The 23,165-nt window shown below is 52.4% G+C and overlaps 2 protein-coding genes across 2 annotated transcripts; one reads left to right on the forward strand and one right to left on the reverse strand.

Moving 5' to 3' along the window:
* The first annotated feature begins 708 nt into the window (after positions 1-708).
* Positions 709-20,740, forward strand: HELZ2 (helicase with zinc finger 2). The gene is made up of 19 exons (XM_034067064.1): positions 709-1,004; positions 1,081-1,264; positions 1,846-1,953; positions 2,514-3,037; positions 3,279-3,911; positions 4,901-5,684; positions 6,341-6,416; positions 7,578-11,076; positions 11,804-11,889; positions 12,239-12,370; positions 12,596-12,763; positions 13,012-13,153; positions 13,826-13,942; positions 14,409-14,601; positions 15,191-15,325; positions 15,465-15,683; positions 15,985-16,141; positions 16,557-16,724; positions 17,556-20,740. The coding sequence occupies exons 1-19, from the start codon at positions 724-726 to the stop codon at positions 17,678-17,680; spliced, it is 7,731 nt and encodes a 2,576-aa protein (XP_033922955.1). The 5' UTR covers positions 709-723; the 3' UTR covers positions 17,681-20,740.
* Positions 20,741-21,382: 642 nt separating this feature from the next.
* On the reverse strand, positions 21,383-22,315 carry FNDC11 (fibronectin type III domain containing 11). The gene has a single exon (XM_031051657.2). It carries the CDS (start codon positions 22,304-22,306, stop codon positions 21,383-21,385), a length of 924 nt encoding a protein of 307 aa, XP_030907517.2. The 5' UTR covers positions 22,307-22,315.
* Between the last annotated feature and the right edge of the window lie 850 nt (positions 22,316-23,165).

A 23,165-nucleotide genomic window follows, 5' to 3' on the forward strand; every position in this document is an offset into this window, starting at 1 on the left:
ATGCCGCCGGCCAACGGCCCCGCGGTGCCGCTGGCCAAGCTCCAGCAGCAGCTGGAGCTGTGCCTGGTGTGCTCCAAGTGCAGCGTGAAGGAGAACGAGATCACCTACCACCGACGGGACGTGGAGCACAAGTGCATGTATGAGATCCTGCTGGCCCGGTGCCGCCGCAGCCGCGGCACGGCGTGGAGGAAGGTGAACCGGCGCCCTGGCTTCCCCAACCCGGCGCGCTATGCTGTGTGCCGGTACTACGTGATAGGGCTGGGCTGCAGCAAGCACAAGAACCAATGCACCTTCGCCTGGAGCACCGAGGAGGCTGCGGTGTGGAACTTTGAGCGTGAGCATCAGCTGCAGCGGCGCTGGTTGAAGGTGGCTGTGCTGCAGGCACAGCTGGGGGGTACCCCCATTGCCGGCGCTCACCCCACCGCGGCTGCCGACATCACCAGTGAGTTCGGGGGGTGCTTCCAGGAGATCTGCCGGCAGTGCTTCTTTGGCTGCCCGCAGCGCATCTCAATGGGCGGCCAGGGCCGGCTCTGTGACATACACCGTGCTTGGGACCCGCTGCTGGTACATGTGGTGTCGGACAGCCGCAGGAAGCAGCAGTACACGGCTATCCGGCCCTGCCCCGAGTTCATGTCCACCTTCAGCTACTGCCGGTTCGTGTCCAGGGGGCAGCCCTGCAAGCACCACCCGCAGCGATGCCAGTATGCACACAGTGATGTGGAGATGGCCGTGTGGCAGGCGGAGAGGGAGCATGGCTTGGACCGCGCCGAGCTGCTGCCGGCAATGGGGAGCAGCAGCAGCACCGGTGCCACCGGTGAGCCCGCGGCACCCGCACCGGTGCACTTGTACTGCCGGTTCTGTATGGTGACCTTCAGCTCACAGGAGAGCTTCGAGAGCCATTGCTTGTCTGTGGAGCACCTGCAGATGCTCTCGGCAGACAGCTCGGTGCAATGGGTGCACCGCGCACCACCGCTCGGGATCACCAAGTTCTCACTGTGCAGCAGGTAAGGCACACGCATGGGGATGGGGCTGGATCCATGAGGAACCCCATGGAGAACCCGGATACCTCTCTCCTGACAGAGTGGACGTGTGTGAAATGGGGAATAGCTGCACCCAGGCACATTCTGTTGAGGAGCTGCAGGAGTGGATCCAAAGGGTGAAGGTTGCCGCGAAGAAGAAGAAGCAGGCGCTCAAGGAAGGGCTCTTGCCATACCAGGACCGGCTCATTGCAGAGTATAAGACGTGCTCCAACGAGGTGTTGATTGTGAGTTGTGGGCAGGGTGGGAATGGGGTGATCTGGCACATCACAAGAAGCCTCTTGTGTGAGAGCATCACCATCCTAACGGTGATGCAGAAGGGGGTGTTGTGATAGGATGGGGGGTGATGGTTTTAAACTGAAAGAGGGGAGGTTCAGGCTGGATGTGAGGAGGAAACGTTTTACAATGAGGGTGGTAAAACACTGGCATAGGTTGCCCAGAGGTGGTGGATGCACCATCCAAAGCCAGGCTGGACGTGGTTCTGAGCAACCTGATTGAGTTGGAGATGTCCCTGCTCATTGCAGATACCCTTCAGAGGTCCCTTCCAACCAAAACCATTCTATGATTCTATGTGGCATTCCCTTTTGGGAAGGGCCTGCTCAGGGTACTTGGCCACTCTGCTGTGAGTCCTTTTGTGCCCCAAGGCTGCTGCATGGGGACACTGAGCAGTGGATGAGGACTGAGTGTGAGGATTTACCATAGTCCCCTCCTGGGAGGATGCAGGATGCAGTCAAAGGATGGAGCTGGCCCCATGGAGGATCCCTGAGGGGCTGCCTTCAGTCTCACTCCTCTCATGCCTCCCCTACAGATGTCTGAGCACGTGGAGGGTGTCAGGGTGGTGTGTGAGCAGCCCCTGGTCATGCATCTGGAGGACAGGAGGATGAAATACCAGTGGAAGTTCAGGGTGCACTCCCAGGTAAGGCCAGCACAGCGGGAGCTCCTCTGCACAGCCCTGGGGCCTTGGGGGCTGTTTGGGTTAATTCTGATTTATGGAAGGGGCACCAGGATTGGGATTTGGGGCTGTCCAAATGAGGATGAGTGATGGAGATGCAGGAGCAGGTCAGGCTCAGGCTGAGCTGGGACCATGTGTGAGGGATGCAGCCACCATGCCTCTCATCTCACCTCATTGCTGCTCCCATCACCTCCCATGTGTCATCACAAATAACAAAGACCAGCTCCTTTCCTGCCCTGGGTTTTGTGGGTGTTGATGCAAGAGCCTGGCTCTAACTGTCCTCTCCAGCCTCAAAGCTTCCTCTGGCAGCAGACTGCCTCACTTGCCATAGAACTGACAGCTGAGGTTCTTCCAGACCTCAAACCATTGCTGTGGGGCTGCACAAGGAACAAGCTCCTTTAAGGAGAATTCCAAGTGCTCTGTAGGTCCAGCACAGCAGCAGCTCCAGTAGCAGAACATCATCACCCGCTGGGCTTCCCCCATGGGCTGCCCTCACTGCATCCCTCTCTTCCCCTTGCCTGTAGATGCCTCTGCAGCACGTGGCCCTACTGAAGCGAGAACCTGGAGTCAGCTTCTACCTCTCAGGGAATGGCCTTTCCCGAGGCCTCCAGTACATCCGTGGGGAGCACGTGGCCACGCTGCCCACCTGCCCCCCCACAGCACTGGTGGAGGTCTGCATGGAGAGCTGCTCGCTGGGGGTCTTCGAGCAGTGGGTGGTGTTTGACTTCGGCAGCCGCCCGGTGCTCATACAGAAGGTGAAGGTGAAGGTGGGCAGGAGGGATGCTCCCCAGCACGTCCCCAGCAGCAGGGACAGCAGCCGCCTCGTCGACTTCGTGCGATGGGATAGAGGCAACCGCATCATCGTGCCCAGCGTGGTGAGGACTGCTGAAGATGTGGTTCTGCTGGCCAAGTACAAGCCTCCTGCTCTGGCGCTGGAGTACCAAAGGGAGGGTGGTGCAGCTGTTCCCATCACCCGGCTCAACTATCGGGACAGGATGCACAACTTCCTGTTCCGAGAGGAAGAAGCTGAGCAAGGTCTGATTGCCAAGTAAGTGCTGGGTTTGGGTCCGGAGGGGTTCCTTGTGGCTCTGGACCCAAGGCCCATTGGGGCTGTGCTGCTATTGAAGTCTCTTCTGGGTTGGGTCCTGAGGCTCCGTTCCAGGAAAGAGGAAACCTGCCAAGAAAGATGTCTTGTTGGGTACTGATAGCATGGAAGGAGTGAGCAGGGGGTGGTTGTTGGGTTCGTGGGCTGGTTCTCTGCTGTTCATGAGGGTGTTTCCTCCTTTCAGACTCAACCTGCGGGTTGTCATCTCGCTGACCCACATGCTGCAGAACCTCACCATGGGGATGAAGTTTGCCCTCCCTGGTGAGCTGTTTGCTGAAGTGCCTACCCCATACAACCTCTCGCCGGACACGGATGAGGGGTATCTGCTGAGCAGGTCTGTGCCCACTGCTTTGCTGGCCCTGGACCCACCTGTAGACAATCGGGTGTACGAGGTTAGTGTGGATCATAAAGCCACCACGGAGAAGACCATCTGGCTGCAGATACCAAAGAGATGCTGCTCAGAGCTGAAGTTCCAGCAAAACACATCCCGTAACGTGGAAATCCAGTTCCAGATCGACCAGCTGCTGTTCCGGCAGTGGCACCAGGCTGTGGACCGTCTGCTGGATGAGAAGCTGGTCCTACCCGATGTCGCCAATTGCTCCATCCCCTACTCTCTTGGGTCACCACAGAAAGGGAACAGCAAGCAGAAACTCGCCATCTCCTTGATCACAGGCCAGACAATCAGCAGCCGGCAGGTCCCACCTCTCCTCATCTATGGGCCTTTCGGCACAGGGAAGACGTTCACCTTGGCCATGGCCACCATTGAGATCCTCAGGCAGCCCAACACACGGGTGCTGATCTGCACACACACCAACAGGTCAGCAGGGGTGAGGGAACAGGCAACCAGGGCTGTGAGCCAGGTCCAATAGAGCTGGTCTGTTGCTTGTTGTTGGGATGAGAGGGAGCCAGGGTGGATGAGATGGAGCCGAGCTGCCCTTGCCTTAGTATTCATTTCAATGACTTGTTTCAATAAGTTCAGTTTTATTTAATATGTCTTAAGCTGCTCTAGCACTTCCTGCTAGGAAGAAGCCTGGCATGGGTGGAAGCCTTTGTGGAAGAGACATGTTCCTGCCTCATTCTAAAACAGGGATAGAGAGACAGTTCTGTAGCCTTTGCTGTGCACTGGAAGGAGTAGGAAGCTGTTGGCTGCCCTTGCTGGGATAAGATGGTGCTCTGCTTGCCCTTGAAGGTTATTGTGCTCTGTGCACATGCCAGTTTTTGACTTTCCCAGGGAGACTTTGGGGAAGAGGAAATGCAGATCCACTGTGACTGCCATTGACTCTGCCCTAGGAGAAAGCAGGGCAAGACTTAAATTAGAGCAGTTATGCTCCAAGAGTGTCCACATCCAATCCTGCAGGCTGGTACTGCCTTCGTTTGTAATGTATAATAGATGGGTGGCTGCTCATCTTAGCCTCTTTCAGGCTGTCTGCTTGCCCTGAAGCTTCTTCTGCAGATCCTGTATCACCCTCATGGGCTGTCAGAGAAGAGCTCTGTGTGACCTGGCCCTGGAGAGCAGCAGGGCCATTGGGTTTGTGGAGCACATTGCATCAATAGACGCCCTAGTCTGAACTGTCAGCTTCTGGTTTAAGCCATGCTCACAATAGGCTTGGAATTGGTGGCTGCATAAACAGCACCTTCTCCGTGCATATGTGGATATCTCCTGGGATGAGGATATTGTGAGCCAAATCTGGGAAGAGTCTGGGTGTGCATTGGTGAATGATGGGATAACGCATTGGGATGATGGTCACAGCATTTGGGAACAGCACTTACAAGCCCTTGATGGTTTCCCCTTTTGTTCCCCTCCAGTGCTGCTGACATCTACATCCGGGAGTACTTCCATAACTACGTGACCGACGGGCATCCATGGGCTGTTCCTCTGAGGATCATATCCACTGACCGTCCCATCAACCTGACGGACCCCATCACACAGATGTACTGCTGCCTCTCTCCAGACCAGCGCTCCTTCCGGCACCCCACGCAGGCAGAGATCGACAGGCACCGCATCATTATAACCACCTCCATGTTATCCAAGAACCTGAAGGTTCCCCCAGGCTACTTCACCCACATCATGATTGATGAGGCTGCTCAGATGCTGGAGTGTGAAGCTTTGGTTCCACTCTCCTATGCCACGTTTGAGACCCGGATTGTGCTCGCTGGGGACCACATGCAGATCACCCCAAAGCTGTTCTCTGTTGGAGGGGGACAATCTGCTGATCACACTCTGCTAAACCGACTCTTCCAGTTCTACCAGAGGGAGACGCATGAGGTTGCCAAGAAGAGCAGGATCATCTTCAATGAGAATTATCGCTCCACTGCAGGCATCATTGAGTTTGTTTCCAAGCACTTCTACACTGGCAAAAACAACACTATCACAGCCAGTGGAAACATCCCACCCCATCCCGAAATATACCCCCTCATGTTTTGCCATGTGTCTGGTGTGGCAGAGAGGGATATGTCCATGATTTCTTGGCAAAACACCTCTGAGATAATACAAGTGATTGAGAAGGTGAAGGAGATTTATTTGAGGTGGCCGGATGAGTGGGGTGTCCGAGATCAGAAGAGCATCTGTGTGGTCTCCCATGGGATGCAGGTATGTAGGAGAGCTACACGTTCCCCACTTGATGGGGCTGCACACGCACTGCTGACCATGCTATGAACACTCCCTAGTGAATGCTGGACTCTATTGATGATAAACCCATCCCTCGTGCTAGTGAAAACGAGGAAGCTGGGGTCTTGCATGGCATCAGTGGCTGCTCCCTGTTTGGATAGCATGTCATGGGTGGTCAGAGCAGGGATGCCTCGTGGTGACATGGTTTAGTTGAAGGCTTCTTTCAGCATCTTGGGATTGATCCGAAGGAAGAAGTTCCTTACGTTAGGGTGCTGAGGCACTGGAATGGGTTGCCCATGGAAGCTGTGAATGCTCCATCCCTGGCAGTGTTCAAGGCCAGGTTGGACAGAGCCTTGGGTGCTGTGGTTTAGTATGAGGTGTCCCTGCCCATGGCAGGGGGGTTGGAACTGGATGATCTTAAGGTCCTTTCCAACCCTAACTATTCTATGATCTTCTGGGCAGGTTAACTATAGTGCAGCCTATGGGCACTGGTGACAGCCCAGGACGTGTGCCTGTTGTTGAGTAACTTGCTTGGTGAGCCTGCAGCTGAGAAGGATGAGGGACCTTGGTGCTGGGGACACACACACACATTTCTGAGCTGGAACCGTGTTCAGTTGTGCCTCTTTCTTTCTTACCAGGTTTCTGCAACAAGGCAAGAGCTGAGGAAGAAGCACCTCCAGGATGTGGTGGTAGAAAACTATGAAAACCTGCCAGGTTTGTGTCTTGGGCAGCAGCTGGTCAGGCCTGGCTGCATCTGAGCTCTCCTGTGGGCTCTTTCACAGTCATACTGGGGGACAGGAGAGTCTGCAGCAGCTACAGCCGCTGTGTCATGGGCACAGGGAAGGGATGCTGGGTCATGTCTTGCCAGCACCTTCATGTTGTCCTCATTAAAATGGAAAACGCAGGCTGACCCCATGGCAAAATACCTCCCTGGGAGGCTGCGTGTGGTGCTCTGAGGCAGAGCTCCTCTCCCTGTGGCTCTGCCACCACCGCAGCCCAGGGAATGATGACTGGGAGGGTGCCTGGGAATCCTTTGGCTGGTTTCCATCCCCTTCTGGTTGGGGATTCTTTGGTTTTGCCTTCGTGGATAAGATTCCCCATTGAAGGCAATCTGCACCCAGCTCCTCTCAGATAAAGGCCCTTGCTCTGTGGGAGGCTGAAAACCCCATAAGTGAGATCCCAGGGACTTGGGTATGTGTGAATCATGTGAAGCCTCAGTGGGAGAGGCTGATGAAGGAAGGGAATTGAAACCAGGATGGGCTGTGGGTACCGGTCACAGCAGAAATCCCAGAGCAGTCAGTGAAGGAGGAGTCTGCTGCTCTGATGATGGGAGAGGGACAGGGCTGAGTTTGTCCTCAAGGATTTAGTTTATGATGCATCCATGGATTTATGACCATTATGTTTTTATTGTGCAGCTGGGACTCCTCGTGGTGAGAATAACCAACCCCTGGGGGGTGTTTCTGACCTCCAGCCCCTCTCTTGGCAGCCTCTTCCCAGCTCTGAAACCACCAGGGTTCCTCTTGCTGTCTGTTACTTGTCCTTGAGGGGAGAGGGATTCTTGTCACTGCTCTTGTTCCCCTCGGAGCCCTGAGGAATCTGGGACTCACAGCAAACCCCATGCTTGTGAGGAAGGGCTGGTGGTGCTGCTGGTGGCACTGAGTACACTGGGCTGCTCCGTGGGCTGCCCATCTCCAGGCATGCAGGTGGTGGTGGCCTCATGGCATCCCCAAGAGCTGCTTGTTCACATCAGGGTCACTCCCATGAGCCGAGTGAGGTTACATCAACCCACGGCCGCATAACACAGCATAGATGGGCAGGAGGCACACACGGGTTGGGGTCCCATGAGTGACTTCTCCCTTGTCCCCTCCGGTGCAGGACGGGAGTTCCGGGTCATCATCATCAGCACGGTGCACACCAGCGAGAGCCTGCGCTTGTTGGCCTCCCATCACCTGGAGTTCTTCAATGAAGCCAGAGTGCTCAACACGATCATGACCCGGGCACAGTCGCTGGTGGTTGCGGTGGGGGATGCGGTGGCCTTGTGCTCCCATGGCCAGTGCAGCAAGATCTGGAAGCGCTTCATCCAGGAGTGCATTGAGGAGGAGAGCATCTTCCCAGAGGAGCTGACAATGGCCCAGATCAAACAGGCTGCGTGCGACAAGGAGAGCTGGAGCAGGAGGAGCCCGGAGGGGGATGAGGATGACAGCGACACGGATTCCTGGAGCTCTGAGGCTGAGAGCATGAATCCCGATGATCCCATCCTCCAGGAGCTCTTGGATGAGAGCAAGAACGTGCTGGTGACGGTGTCTGAAGAAGGGCTGCTGAATGTGAAGTCTGAGTCTTCAAGCCTGTGGAAGGACCGGCAGGAATACGTCAGCTTCTCATCTCAGGTGATGCAGGAGTACCTGCACATGCACCCCAAAATGTACAAGAGGTGTGAGCTGGTCAAAGAGAGCTTTGACAGAGCTTCTGCCTTCACCCTCAACAACTCCCCTGCCATGACCATTCAGATCAAAGGCAGAGTTCACTGTGGAACTGCTTTCACCGGGGATGAGGTGCTGGTGGAAATCCTGCAGGGCAGCACATCTGAGAGCAGCAGCCACCGTCCGCAGGGGAAGGTGGTGGGCATCCTAAAGCGCGGGGACAGGGAGCGCACCTTCATCTGCATGATGGATGAGTTTGATCCCCGGGTGATGATACCCATCGATCCTACGGTCACCAAGATATTCGTCCCAGGGCTGAAAGAGAAACCCAACGTCATTCCCATCCGCAGGCTTGTCAATGGGAAGTACAGAGTGGTCAGCTGCGAGAAGATCAGCCAGGAGATGAGGAGATGCCAGTTGTTCTGTGTCCAGGTTATCTCCTGGAGGGAAGGGTTTTACTACCCTTTGGGGATAATAACAGAGATTATGCATGCAGCACTGACTTTGGAAGAAGGCTTAAAGATCCTCAGCTTAGAGTATGGTCTGGAGAAGAAATACCCAGCTGCTGTCACCAAGGAGGCAGCCAGATACCTCTCCAGCAGCAAACTGAGCTTCAACAAGGAGAACCTGAAGGACTGCCGGAGTTACCTGACCTTCACCGTTGACCCTGAGGGTGCCAAGGATTTGGATGATGCTATCAGTGTCAGGGATCTTGGGCATCACTATGAGATTGGGATCCACATTGCAGATGTAGCTGGCATCATTCCCAAAGACAGTGCCTTGGACCTGGAAGCAAAGAAGCGGGGGGTCACCTACTACCCTCCCAACCAGGAGCCTCTGTCCATGTTCCCACCCCACATTAGCCAGGATGTCTGCAGCCTCCTGCCGCAGAAGGATCGTAGGGTGATCTCCTTGTTTGTCACCATAGCAAAGGGGACCGATGAGATGCTGAAGGAAGTCTTCTCCCTCTCTGTGATCCGCTCGGACATGCAGCTGTCCTACGAACAGGCAGAGCTCTTTATTAAGGACCACTACAAGGGAGAAGCAGAGACCCTCTCTTTCAACACCTTGGAGGACTGTGTAGCTGTGGCTTATCACTTCTCCAGGGTCCATCGGAAGTTTCGGCTGCAGGACGACTATTTCTATGACCAGCTGGATGAGGAAAGCTCTCCGGGGAACAGGGGCTCCCATCAGATGATAGAGGAGTTAATGATCATGTTCAACAGCTTTGTGGCTGAGTTCCTCACCAACCAGGAGGACACCAGAAGCTTCACTCCTCTCCGGTGTCAGTGCGAGCCAAACCCTCAGCAGTTAATACACATGAAGAACAAGTACAGCCACATGCTCCCTTTGTCCATCCACCTCTCGCACCACCTGGGAGAGGTGACTGCCCAAGGCTCCTGTGAAAACATGAAGTTCAGCCTCCTGGTCCCCATCTGGGAGCACCTGCAGTCAGCTGCTGCTGTCCGTGACTTCCAGAAGATGCTGGACCTCATTGCTACTGATGACATCCACCCAGAGCTGGCCCCGCTGGCCCTGGAGTTCCGGAGGATGCTCAGCCGCTCCTATTTCAGTCGCTCCAACTCCACTGTGCAGTCGAAGGCTGGGCATTACTCCCTGCACGTGGACTCATACACGTGGGCTTCCTCTCCCATCCGTCGGTACGTGGATGTCGTGGTCCAGCGCCACCTTCACTCCGTGCTCGGCCATAAGCCCATCATCTATTCTTTGGATGACATTGAGTTTCTCTGTCATGACTTCAACAGGAAGAATTCCCAGGCAGTGATGTATGAGAAGAGAGCCCGCTGCCTGCAGATGACCACCCAGCTGAAGGCTCAGGTCCTGCAGAAAGTGGCCTTTGTGGTGGATGTCAAAGAGATGAAAAGATACTTTGAAGTCCTGTTTCCACTGAACAGAGAGAGTATCCCAGATCCCCAGGCCATTAACTACAGGTCTCTTCAGCTGATGGAGCAGCCCGTATTCATGCAGCAGCAGAACAGCATGAGGCTGACGTGGAAGAGGAGGATGTACTCTGCGGAGAGGATGAAGGAGCACAGCCTGCAGAAAGGACCTCTCCTCAACCGCAGTGTCACCCTCTTGGGCAGCCAGACTTGGCAAGAGGTGCTTGTAGCCATCAGGAATGAGGATTTTGAGAAGGCTGTCTCCCTCCTGAAGGGCAAGGAGCTGCACCAGAGGGCCATGGGCTGGATACAGAAGAGCCGGTGCTTGCACTACGTGGAGGTCTCCCTGGATCTGAAAGCTGGTGACGCGTTGCAGTTCCAGCTCACCACTGATGTCTGTCGGGGCTTCCTGGTGCCCTTTGTGCAGCTGTGGTGTGTGACACCAGGGTTCGATGTCTGCCTGCAGCACACGGAGAAGCCGATCGATTGCTTCTCTGCCTACGCCACGCTGCCATCCAAAGACAGGTACAAGAACGCAGCCGAGTATAACAAGGTGTGGATGCTGATGAGTGCCATGGAGTCTGCTTCGTGTGCCGTGGCTGAAAACGACTCCATTGTCCTCCAGGATGTCGAAATAAAGTGGGCAGAGCAAAGGACAAGCAAAGGGCAGCTGCAGGGGAGCTTCGTCCTCAACAAAACGTGTTTGGAGGAGTGCTCCATCGAAGTGGACTTCAGCCACTGTTACTTGTGCATTCGCTTGGCTGGGCTGAAGCTTCAAAGGGAGGAGGAAAGCCTTAGCCACAGCCTCCAGAATCTGACTTTCCTGAACAAGGGCAGGTCAGAGAGCAAGCTTGTGGTTGATCCAGATACCTACACCTGGGTGGCTCATGGGGTGACCGAAGAGTTCAGCGATGAGGAGAGGTCGGAGAGGTCGGGCCAGCGTACTATGAACTTCTACATCCACTATATGTCTATGGAGAACATCCCTGTGGAAATCTTGAAGGCCTCTGCCAGGTTCACGGTGGAGCTCATCCCAAAGACGCTGCCAGATGTGTAAGTGTGCTTAGTGGTGAGTGTGTCCATGCAGAGCAATGGCTTCCTGCAGGACTCCTTAGCTGCATCCAGACAAGGCTTTGCTTGCCATTGTGGCTGGCCCCTGACAAACCCACTTGCTCTTCTGGTTGACCTTGAGAATGGGGAGATAGGGGCAGTTTCCCCAGGCATCTGTTTCTGGTGTTACTGGGTTGCTGCAGTATGTGTCATAAAATGCAGTGGGAAACACAGGATCAGGGGTTGCTTAGAAGTGCTCCCTGATGTCCCAATCATTCCCCTTTGTTGTTGCTGTGAAGCAAGATCTGCTCTTGTTAAAGCCAAGCTGATGTCTAGTTCACCTCTCTCTGCACACAGCATGGGCTGTACCCATGACTGTTCTGCCTTTATCAGGACAGAATGTGTTTCCTTTTGTAGTGTGAACTTTGGGAAAGAATTGGAAGCTAATCCACTAAAATGGGGTGGGCAGCAATAAAATGGAGCTGGGATGGAAGTTGTGCTCCTTGTTCTCAGCATCTTTACAAGCTCAGCTCTTCAGACAGTTGACAAATAGTCCCAGATGCAAAACAGCAGAGAAACAGTTGGTTTGGTTTAAGTCCCTTATGGAAGGATTTAACGCAACACCATAGCAGAGAGGAAAGGATAAACAGGACAGTTGTACAAAGCTGTATGTTAGTTGTCAGTAGTTTATGCAACATCCCATTCATTCTTATATTGCCCTGTCTGTCAGACGGAAAGAGAAGGCAATCTGGAAGCTCCACCATGCCTCTGAGCTCGCTAAAAGCATCGCCCTTGGCCACGAACCTCCTAAAAGAGGTAGGTGCAAATACCTTTCTTACCTTGTAGCTCCTTGCTTCTGGGGGTCATTGCCATTGGGGTTGCACTCCCAGACCAGGAGGTTTCCCTGGCAAGGGGAGGAGAGGAGCTGCTGGCCTGGCAGAGGGAAGGTAATAGGGAATGCCCTGCGGAGAGTGGCATGGGTGATGCTTTAGCCCCAGGGCTCACAGAGAAGGGCTCATGGGCAGAACATCCTGGCACGGAACAAGGATTCCTTTCAGGTGGTCTTGTAAATGGGGCACACTCGGTACCTGCTGCGTCCCCCTGTTGAATCACTCGTGTGTGTAACCCTCTCTAAACTTGTTCTCTTGGCTCTTTGCTGTAACAGGGACAACGTCCAAAATCCTGCAGCTAAGATCCTTTGACATCCCTAACAGCAAGAGGGAGCTGAACGAGAGCCAGAACCAGGCTATTCTGAATGCTCTGAGGAAGTCCTTCACGCTCATCCAAGGCCCACCAGGTAAGGCTGGGGAGGCAGCACACGTTGTTACAAGAGACAGGTTCATCTGTTGCTTTCCATAGGACCCTTGGCTACAGGAGGGGGTAGTGTGGGTTGGCATCACCCAGAGCTGTTCAAGGCAGACCCCTCAGTTCTTGGCTTTATTTCATGGCTGATCATCCAGATGCTGGTCTAGAGCATGGGTGTCATGGTTAAAGTGTTCTCACCACCTCCTTGTTTTTGTAGGCACAGGGAAAACCGTTGTTGGAACTCATATTGTCTACTGGTTCTATAAGCTGAATGAGGAGAGCGTTGAGAAGGAGAAAATGCTATCTTCTGATGAAGAAACGGCCAAGGGGAAAAAGTGCATCTTGTACTGTGGCCCATCCAACAAGTCTGTGGATTTTGTTGCTGGTAACTATTGGTTTGAAGCTCCCCGAGTGGCTTGTACAGGTGGGAAGGAGAACATTTGGCTGTGAGCAGAGGTAGGGGGACAGAAAACAGGCCTGGTCCTTACAGAAGACCCCTCTCTGCAGGGTGAGGACCAGAGAAGCTGGGGTTGATGAATGAGGGGTGGGGAGAAGAGGGCACCTCACTGGCCATGGGCTTTCTGAGCATCACCAGTGCCTGGTGCTGTGTGAGCAGACCCGTTCTCTCCCCAGAGATGCTGATGAAGATGACGATCCTGAAACCACTGAGGGTCTATGGGGAGGCCATTGAGGCAATGGAATACCCATACCCAGGGAGCAACCGGCACCTCTCCCGCAAAGCCCTGCGGGATGCCAAACCAAAGAAAGAGCTCAGGTAGGACCTGGTGGCCATGCAGGCTCTGAGGGTGCTGGGGAGGGATGTGTTCTGCACTGGGAGAGCTCAACAAGCCAGAACAAGTGTGGTTTTCTGCTGTGGAGCAGCATTATTAACCTGTCTTGTAGTTACTTTCTCCCTGTTGGAGGTGGATAATCTAATGCAGGAGCTGGTCAGGTTGTTGAAAAGATCCTAGAGTTTCCATCTTTTGGTTTTGAATGGCTCTAAAAGTCTCTGAGTTTATAGAATCAAAGAATCCCAGCCTGGCTTGGGTTGAAGGGACCTTAAAGCCCAACCAGCTCCAACCCCTGCCATGGCAGGGACCCCTTCCACTGGAGCAGCTGCTCCAAGCCCCTGTGTCCAACCTGGCCTTGAGCACTGCCAGGGATGGGGCAGCCACAGCTTCTCTGGGCACCCTGTGCCAGCACCTCAGCACCCTCCCAGGGAACAGCTTCTGCCTCAGAGCTTCATTCCCCCTTGCAACTACTGAAGAAAACTGGTTGCATGTTGTGTCCTCAAGGGTGAACTGTGAGGTCTGCAGAGATGGAGCAGTCTGGCAGTGACTGCTTTAGCTGATGGGGTTTCTCTACATAGCAGTGAGGTCTGCCTCAGGGCAGAGATCACTTGGGTCTGTGTTGGGGGATGTTATTTATGTGCTGGCTCTTTATCCAGTGCTATAATCCTGCATCACCGCATCCGCCGGCCGCCCAACCCTCACTGGAGGGGCATCTGCAACTTCGACTCCCGCATGAGGAACGAAGAGCAGATAACAGAGGAAGAAACAAAGAAGTGAGTAGAGACCCTCTAGGGTCACCTTTAGGTGAGAGGTGGCTGATGTTGTCCATGTCCCACCCCTCAAGCACTGCCTGGAGGAGCGCAGTGCAGCCATCTCTTGCCCCTGTGAGAAGAGCTTTGGGCTGCTAAGGCTCGGCTGACACAAACTCATAGACCTTGGGAAACACAATGGGTTTGTCCTGGCTTATGGAAGCCAAGGACACTTCTGCTCTGGTGCTGTTGTCCATCTGGACCAAAAGTCCTATTATGTGTTTGTGATGCGTGCATCCTCCACCATAAGCCCTAGTAGGTTTCCTACAGCGTCCATCCGAAACCCTTTTCTGGATGCACCAGCTCATTCAAGGGAAGGAGATGGAGACATAATCATTTAGGAAAGCAGAGCCCCTGCCTGGTTCCTGCAAGAGGAGCCTTCAGCTGTGTTCCTTATGCATAACCCGGTGTCTTCTGCATCGACCACCAGGTACAAAAAGCTGCTGTCGGCTGCTCGTATGTACGAACTGAGACGTCACGATGTCATCCTGTGCACGTGCTCCGCTGCATCTGCCCCTTCCCTGGAGCAGCTCAGTGTCAAGCAGATAATCATCGATGAGTGTGCCATGTCCACAGAGCCTGAGACCCTCATCCCCTTGGTCAGCCACCGCCATGCAGACAAGGTAAGTCCCTTCCTTTAGGAGGAGCTGCTCAGGGCTCTCAAACCATTTCTTCCATCCCTTCTGCTGCTCTTCCAAGTTCTCCCAGGTTTTAAGGTTGTTCTTGGTAGTACCTGTGATGGTTTATCACTGTCCTCATGCACTGGAATGGGTTGCCCATGGAAGCTGTGAATGCTCCATCCCTGGCAGTGTTCAAGGCCAGGTTGGGCAGAGCCTTGGGTGCCATGGTTTAGTGTGAGGTGTCCCTGTCCATGGCGGGGTTGGAAGTAGATGATCTTGGGGTCCCTTTCAACCCTAACTATTCTATGATTCTATGGTTCTGTGTACAAAGTATTAACGTGACAAGAAGCATAGAGCAGATCTCAGTGGGCTTACTAGACAATGTCATTCTCCTGTCAGATGGGAGCAAGACTCTGCATTATCCAGGTTAGGATCTATATGCAATGCCCAACATGGTCTTTGCTTGAGGTTGCTGTAACCATCACATAAATAGGTAGCAACAGCTGTCTGTGTACAAGCAGCAATTCAAAGAGCTGGCTGCCTTCAGCAGTGCCTCCACCCTCACAGCTCAGGTGTCCACTCTTCTTCCCAGGTTGTTTTACTTGGGGATCACAAACAACTGCGCCCTGTGGTCAACAATGATGTCTGCAAGACCCTTGGCATGGAGACCTCTCTTTTTGAGCGCTACCGCAAGCAGGCGTACATGCTGAACGTGCAGTACCGCATGGTGAGTGCCTCCAGGGCCTTTCCTTCTTGCCAGCTTCAGCACCACGGCATTGATGGCACAACCTGGCCAGAAGGATGCTACAGGTTGGGTTGTTCCTTGGGGGTTTGCTCACCTCAGTTTCTCCCCTTTTCTCTACCAGCACAAAAGCATTTGCAAGTTCCCATCGCAGGAGTTCTATAACATGCAGCTGAAAACGTGTCCCAAGCTCCTCCGTAAGAACAGTGTCTTGTACCACAAGGATAACTTGTGCTGCCCCATCATCTTCGGGCACGTGGAGGGGAAGGAGCAGAGCCTCATGGTTTCTACTGAGGAAGGAAATGAGAACTCTAAAGCAAACCTGGAAGAAGTGGAGCAGGCGGTGAGGAGGGTCCTGGGGCACTGCTGGAGATGCAAAAGCAGGGGTTGTTGTGCTGGGATCATGAAGGGACAACGAGTAGCCATATAAGATAGAGATCAATGGGGTGCAAGTGTCTGCCTGGTGTCTTCTCGGGTCTGGAGCACACCAGGATGCCCCTGCCCAGAGGCAGATATAGGGCAGGGTGACCCAGAGCAGGGGCAGCAGCACAGCCAGGCACCATCACTGCTCTGGGGTCAGGGTGCTGGAACGCTGGGTCCCTGTGGCCACCGCTCCCAGGTGAGGAAGACCCTGGTCTCCCCAGGTGAGGATAGCGAAGCAGCTGACACTAGATGGCACCATCCTGCCGGAGAGCATCGCCATCCTCAGCCCCTACAACGCTCAGGTGTCCGAGATCAGCAAGGGCCTCCAGAAGGAGAGGATCCATGGGGTGACCGTCTGCACCATCATGAAGAGCCAAGGTGAGGCTGGCAGGAGAGGGGAGGGTTGGTTCTGTTCTCTCCTTGCCTTCGTGGGGACTGAAGAAACACTTCACAGAAAGGGTCTTTGAGCGAAGCTGACACCAGGGTCATTTCAACATCCCTTTGGATCACGATTGGTGATTGTAACAAACCCTTTGGAAGGCTTCAGAGGGCTCAAACAGGGTGAGATTGATGAAGATGCAGAGGAGGAGGATGCCTGTCGGGGTGTTGAAGAGCTGCCATAACACATGCTCTTTGGAGAACAGCGATCAGGAGTCTGCTGGCCTCCAAAGCTGGAGAACCCCAAGAGTGGCAGCAGTTCTGTGGGGTCACTGTAGGGACCCCAGTGTTCTGAAGGGTGGAGGGTGGCCGGATGCTTCCTTCTATAAACCCATGGTTCAATTGTGCTTTGTAGGAAGCGAGTGGAGATACGTGATCCTGTCCACTGTGCGCTCCCGTCCCCGAGCTGAGATTGACAGCAAGCCCACCAAGAGCTGGCAGAAGAAGTACCTGGGCTTTGTCACTGACCCAAACCAGGTCAATGTCGGCATCACGAGAGCTCAGGAAGGACTCTGCATTTTAGGTGGGTCTCCTGGCAGTGAGTGCAGGGATAGAGGGTGCTAGTGTGAGACATTGGTGCCCAGGGCAGGGGGATGGAACTGGATGGTCCTTTCCATCCCAAACCATTTTATGGTAAAGGGGGGGAGGTCCAGCCTGGTACAATGATGGTCTTGCTTTATTCTTTTAGATGTCTATGGGTTAGAAACTGGTGTGTCTGGGCAATCTGGGAAGTGGAGGGTGTGCACAGCTCATATGCAATGTGTACTATTGTCTGTTCTCACCCTCTGGTTGGGACCACATGGTTTCTGTCACTTGCAGCCTGGAGCAATCTCCTAACAGGATTTGGCTGCTTAGTTCCCTCCTAATCACGAGTAGGCTGTGATGTGCAGGGAAGCTGCTCACAGAGATGACAGCTCGGAAAAGGGAGAAAGGAAAGGAAAGGAAAGGAAAGGAAAGGAAAGGAAAGGAAAGGAAAGGAAAGGAAAGGAAAGGAAAGGAAAGGAAAGGAAAGGAAAGGAAAGGAAAGGAAAGGAAAGGAAAGGAAAGGAAAGGAAAGGAAAGGAAAGGAAAGGAAAGGAAAGGAAAGGAAAGGAAAGGAAAGGAGGAAGGGAGGAAGAAAAGAAGAAAGAAAGAAAAGAAAGAAAAAGAAAGAAAGAGAGAAAGAAAGAAAGAAAGAAAAGGAAAGAAAGAAAGAGGGAGGCAGCATCTCACAGAGCTCAAGGAGATGTCCCTGTGAGTTACCCAGCACCTGTAGGCTGGAAGGGTCAGAGAGGAGTTTCTGTGGCTGGTTTGTGATGTTGTTCAAGCCTCTTCTGGCTACTAACCTGCTGCCAACCCCCCTTTGTGCCACCAGGGAACCGGTACCTCCTGGAATGCAACCCTTTGTGGAGGAGACTGCTCCAGCATTACAGGCAGCACAACTGCTACACTACAGGCAATGGGATCTTAGTCATGAAGGCTTTAGCCTTCCGCCGGTGAAGATGGGCTGTACCTCCACGAGCTCTTCCCTCTCTGCCTGAACTGTGTGCCTTGGGAAGGATGGAATCTTTCCATTACTGAATCACCCATGGAGCCGGATGCCGTGTGCAGGACGTTTCCTGCACAGCCACAGATCTGCTTCAGTGCATGTTTGGCATCTTGGGGTGTTTAAATCAGTGCAACCTTGGATAGGAACTTTCAGCTCTAGCAAACCAAAAACCATTGGAAACGGATGGGGACGTCACTCGATTGATGGTGATGCTGGTTTTTAACCAGAAGATGCTCAACGGAGCCTCCATCCTACCTACCAGCATCGCTGTGCTTTGGGGACCAAATACTCCATCCATTCGCCAAGGGTGGAATTCCTGCGTGCAACGGAGCCACGCAGCAACCTGCTGTTTGCCATAGGGGACCAAAGCTTCTGAGTGCTACCACTCCTTTGAAAACCAAGGCCAGGGGATTTTTAATGCTTCTCGTTTCTCAAAGCAGAAAACCAACGTGTTTTGTTTTATCGCTGTTTTTAAGTGAAGGAAGAAAGCAAAGAGAGAGCCGTGTTCTGCTCTTTGTGCAGCTAGAACGCTGTTCTCTGACCGTGTAAATACCACAGAGCCAAGGCCGAGTTGGTTTTGTAAATAGATTTACTCCTTCTTTGTACGAAGGAGGTCAGCCTCAGCAGTGTAATGTTAATGAAGAGCAATGAGCTCTTCTTCCAGGAAACGCTGGCATTTGTAAGCGTGTTTTAATCTCTTCCATTTGGATCTCCCACAGGAGCTTCCCCTTTTCCTACCCCATGTTTTTTAAAGCTGCTTCTAATTTATTGACTTTTAACCCTGTGAATTTGTTTCACAGTTTTATGGCCTGAGTTTTTAAGGGCGGTGATGGAGAACTGGTCAATGTGCCCACAGCTTCCATGTGCATCGTGTGCTTTCGTTGTTGGGAGCAGCCAAACTGCTGTGAACTGGAAGCTGTGGTTCACTGGGGCTGGTAACGTGTGGCTGACACCGGTGTGGAGCTCTCTGCCGAACCATGGAGCTGCTTTTTGATGCAGAGTAGTTTAGAGGGAAGGGGTCTTTTATCTCATTTCAGTCCTGAATGTATGAAGTGCCTGTCTCAGCTCTCCCCATGGCCATGTGCATGGATGTCTCTGGATGCGGGATGGAGCCAAGGTGCAATCGCGGTGGTTTTAGACCCAGTCTATACTGTGCTGGGACCAGAGTCCTCCTTGGTGCAAGCAAAGGGGACCCCAGACTTCACAGCACCACAGCTGGGATGAATTCTGTCCTATCCGAAAATGCAGCATGGCTCTTTCCAGGGTGGAGGAATGCGCAATAAGGAAGTGTTGTGTCTGGAAAAGTCCTTCTTGAACGCTGTGTTTCTTTCTTCTCATGACCATGTTAGGCTGGACTCAAGAACTGTGGAGAAATTCTGTTCTCTTAGTTTAAACTACCTTCCTGCACTCATGCGTCTGGTTTGATCTGAGCACTAGAGCCCACCCAGGCTTGCTCTTGTCTTATTGAAGCATAATAATAGGCATCTGGCTGGTGATTCCATGAGGAACAAAAGCCCATAGGAAGTATATCCTGCTGGTTCTAAAGCTGCTCGATGAAAGCTGGGAAGAAGCAAAGTTCATTGTTCCTCTTTGAAGTCATCTTGGTTGGGATCTTCTGCACCAGCCTGGTTTTTGTAATTCCAAAGTAAGCTTGCATGGGAATCTTTGTGGACTACTGAAAGGCAATCGTGTATCCCCAAGGTGATGGGGAGGATTGCAGAAGATGCTGAACACTTCAGCATGGTGCCAGCATTGTTCTGACAGTCACCTTGGTCTCTTTAGAACCAGAGGGTCTCGTTTCCCTGGTCTAATGTAAGTGTGGAGGCTCCTCCCTGGTGGCCTTTGCTGGTTATTCCATTACATGTAACACAAACTCACCTCAAGAGTGGTGGCTTAGTCCAGTGCTGGTGTGTGGAGTTTGCCCATGTGTTTGTAGAGACCAGGAAAGAGACCTCCCAAAGCATCTCCCTTGCCCTCAGTGGGGAAAAAGTGTTTGCTGCTACTCCTTGGAGGGTCTTGAGATGCTTTGCTTGGTCACCTCTGTGTTGCAGGACAATATACGTCTTCTTTTCACCTCTGAGCATGCATCTTATAGGCATTGCTTGGAAAACACTGCCCTGGTCCATCCGAGCTGGGCTGGACTCTTGGGCTGCTTGGGCTGGGGGCAGGTATAGAGTTGGTCCTGCAGCTGCAGGAGTCAGGGATAGCTGGAAGTGCAATTAATCCAAGTTTTTATAGACTGTTAATGACAGCTTTATATCGTGTCCTTGTGCTCATGGACAGAGAAGCATTGACATGAATGGAGAAAAGAGAGTTCCAAGTAGTCCAGTTTCATTTGCACACAGAGCTTGGAATCTACTCCTGAAGGAATTTTCTGTTCAAGCACATGTTCTTCAATGACCAAACCCTTGGTAATTCCAATAGGAATCCACTGGCAGCACAGGGTACCTGTCCAATCCCAGGCTCTATGTGTTCTGCACCCCACAGATGAAAGAACCTTGTTGCAGGACACAGATGTGGATTCATCCAACAGGAAAACTTCCTTTCCTTGGCACAGGTTAGAGCTTGTGCCTGAGCTGAGCCAGGGGAACCTGTGCAAGCAGGAAGCAATGGTCCATGGGGTTGTAGCCATCCTCCTTGGGCTGGCGGTGACCCCATAGCCATCCAGAACAGGGAAACCTCTCCTTGGCTGGCAAAGGAGAGGCCCCTAGGACTGATCCTGAGGGATTGGACAGATGTGTGTAGGACAATCAATTTACTGCAATAAATTGTTGGGTTTTTTAAATACAAATGAGATGTGAAGGTGTCCTGAAGTGTAAAATTGAGGGACTTTAGATGGGGCAGGCTTTTATCTTTTGTACGTCTGTGACTTGCAGCAAACCTCAAATGATGTTTTGGATACAGATTTTTTTACCTGCTTCTACTGTTTATAAGAATGAACCTCAAACATTCCTGGGTTTTGGGGGTTTCTTTGGGGTTTTTTTTATATTTAAGCCATAATTGTAAAAATGATTTGGATTTATTTAAAGAATAAATTTTATTATGAAAAGCTCTGTTTCTGTGATGGTTTGACTGGAATCTGTGTGGGGATGGCTCTATCTGGATGGAACCAAATGGTACTGCATTAACTGCAATACATGCCAGTGTGTAGAGGGTGAGAGGAACCAGAGATGGAGATAAGACAAGGGGAGTGATTTGAGAGCTTAGGATTCAGGTAATTTAGAGGAGGGGAAGCAGAGGGAAACAAAGCATCGTTACACTGGGCATCTTGCAGTGGATGGCAAACCCTGGATGATGGAGATGCTTCCATATCCTGAGCTTTGCACAGGATCATAGGATGGGTTGGATTGGAAGGCACCCTAAAGATCATCTAATTCAAAGGTGTCTGCCTGCTTCTTTATGGTCCCACCTGTGAGTTCTGGCAGTGGGAAGAGTTGGGTCCTGAATGCTGCCAAGGGATGTGAGAAGGTTGGGACCTGGAAGGATCTGGGGAAGATGCTTCTAAAACTGTTGAAAACAAGAATGAGGTCGGGTTTACTCCTAAGCTTAAAACTAAGATTTGCCTTTAATAGTTCTCATTCCATGGTTTAATTTAGTTCTCATTCCTATGGTTTCAAACGTATCAAACGAGAAGCATGTTCGTGTGTGTCACCTCATCCTTCCGGGGTGCAAGCACTGCTCTGCACATCATCAGTGGTGCACGTTGTCAGAATGATGGTGTCGTGCCACGCTTCAAGGACCAGGGTCCGTTTGGGTGACCTTCTAATGGTGAACTCATAGGATCTGCCTGGCTTCAGGTTCTGCACTATGCGGGTGTTGGAGGTGACCTGGTGGGTCCTGCTGATTCCCACTTCCAACCCAATTGTCAGTAGCTTAAGGGTCAGCTCGCACGGCTCCAGGCGTGACTCTTGATTCTCAGTGAACCACTTGAGCCGGGCCCAGTTCTTGAGGGCAAAAGACTCTTTGCGATCAAAAACCACTGGCATCTTGGTAGAGAGGGACAGCCTGATGCTGGGGGGTCTGATACCCATGAGATGCTCATGGGACAACAGATTGTCCTTGACACAGATCTTCCCGGGGTACTCCAAGGAGAGGAGAGTCTCCATAAACCCAGTGAGCTTGGACAGTTTCTGCCTGATCCCATCCCACTGGGAGAAGAAAGTCATCATGTCACAGAAGTCTGCATAGAAGTTCAGCTCCTCCCAGCCTTGTTGCAGCTGTTCCAGCAGCTCCGTTAGGAGCAACAGCTGGATTTGGGTCTGGGTTTTTCCCACCTTCCGCACCCTCTGCAGCCGCTGGTGGTCTATGAGCTGCAGGGTCTCGGTGCGATGCATCCCATGGTTCTGGTCTGCCAAGATCACGTATTTGGGCTGAATTTCCAGGTAAAAGGAACACCTCTTCAGAACGTGAACCTTGTCCTGCTGCTTCCGGAGGTAGCGCAGGCTCAGGCTGGAGCGCAGGAACTGCTGGATGAGGTTTTTCCGTTGCAAGTACAGCTCCCAAGTGTCACTGTCATGTTCATCCCTGTGTGCAGTGAGCTCCTGACTGCTTTTAGGCTCACTGGAAACTGCAGCCATGATTCCAAAGCTCGGTTGCTGCGTAAGGAGACAGCAATACAACATTAAGGACCATAGGAAAAGCAGCTCTGAGGGAGTGTGATTGTGACTCCTCTCTTTAAGCTTAGCTTATCAGTTTTAGATGGGAAGAGCCTTTAAACCCTATGGAGTTCCAGAGGAATTTTCCTTTCTGGTTGTACACTGATGTTTAGTGTAGTCTGCTTTCCCATATTCCAACTAGCTGGGCTCCTTCCACCCTCCCCCTTTTGAGCATTTCTACCTCTGCTTAATAATATTCACTGTCAGGAGCTATTCTCTGATATACTCTGCCAAAATTCCTCTGTATCTTATTATCTGTTCCATTCTAATTAGATGCCTTTGTGCTCCTGTAAGCAATTGCTTTCCATTCTCTTACATCTCTGGAGATGTCTATTTTTCTCTCTCCGATGGGTTCGAGACCCATCCTCTAACCCAGTTCTACAGCTACATAATCACCTTGGTGATTCAAATTAACCCTCTGCCCCCCACGTGAGCTGCTATTCAGCAGCCACAACCATGCAGTACACTGAGTGCTGCCTCACAGCAGCTTTCAAGGGGAAAGCTGGTGCTTCTCCTTGCTCCTCTGCCTTCAGCAGTGGACTGACAGCCGTAACTTGGTGTTTTCAGTGCTTTATTGCTTTCCCTTTCATAGGTTTTAGCTTGTATCATCACCTCGGACCATGATACCTCCTTGCTTTCTTGTAGGATGCTGTTAGTGTCTAAAGGATGTACAGTAAGAGAATGAAACACATGGAAAACAACCGTGAACAGATCACAGCTGGCTGTTAAGAAGGAGTTTAGGTGGTGGTCCTTCCCAATGCCTTATCTGCTGCCTCAGCCT

Source organism: Melopsittacus undulatus, chromosome 10 (assembly GCF_012275295.1).
Source record: "Melopsittacus undulatus isolate bMelUnd1 chromosome 10, bMelUnd1.mat.Z, whole genome shotgun sequence".
In the NCBI taxonomy this organism is placed as follows: domain Eukaryota; kingdom Metazoa; phylum Chordata; class Aves; order Psittaciformes; family Psittaculidae; genus Melopsittacus; species Melopsittacus undulatus.

What these genes read in the sequence shown, in the direction of transcription:
- FNDC11 (XM_031051657.2), bottom strand. Translation starts at nt 22,306, where the DNA reads ATGGCTGCAGTTTCCAGTGAGCCTAAAAGCAGTCAGGAGCTCACTGCA.
- HELZ2 (XM_034067064.1), top strand. Translation starts at nt 724, where the DNA reads ATGGCCGTGTGGCAGGCGGAGAGGGAGCATGGCTTGGACCGCGCCGAG. An exon ending in AAGTTCTCACTGTGCAGCAG is followed by an intron (nt 1,005 to 1,080) that starts GTAAGGCACACG and finishes CTCTCCTGACAG; the next exon opens with AGTGGACGTGTGTGAAATGG. An exon ending in GCTCCAACGAGGTGTTGATT is followed by an intron (nt 1,265 to 1,845) that starts GTGAGTTGTGGG and finishes CCTCCCCTACAG; the next exon opens with ATGTCTGAGCACGTGGAGGG.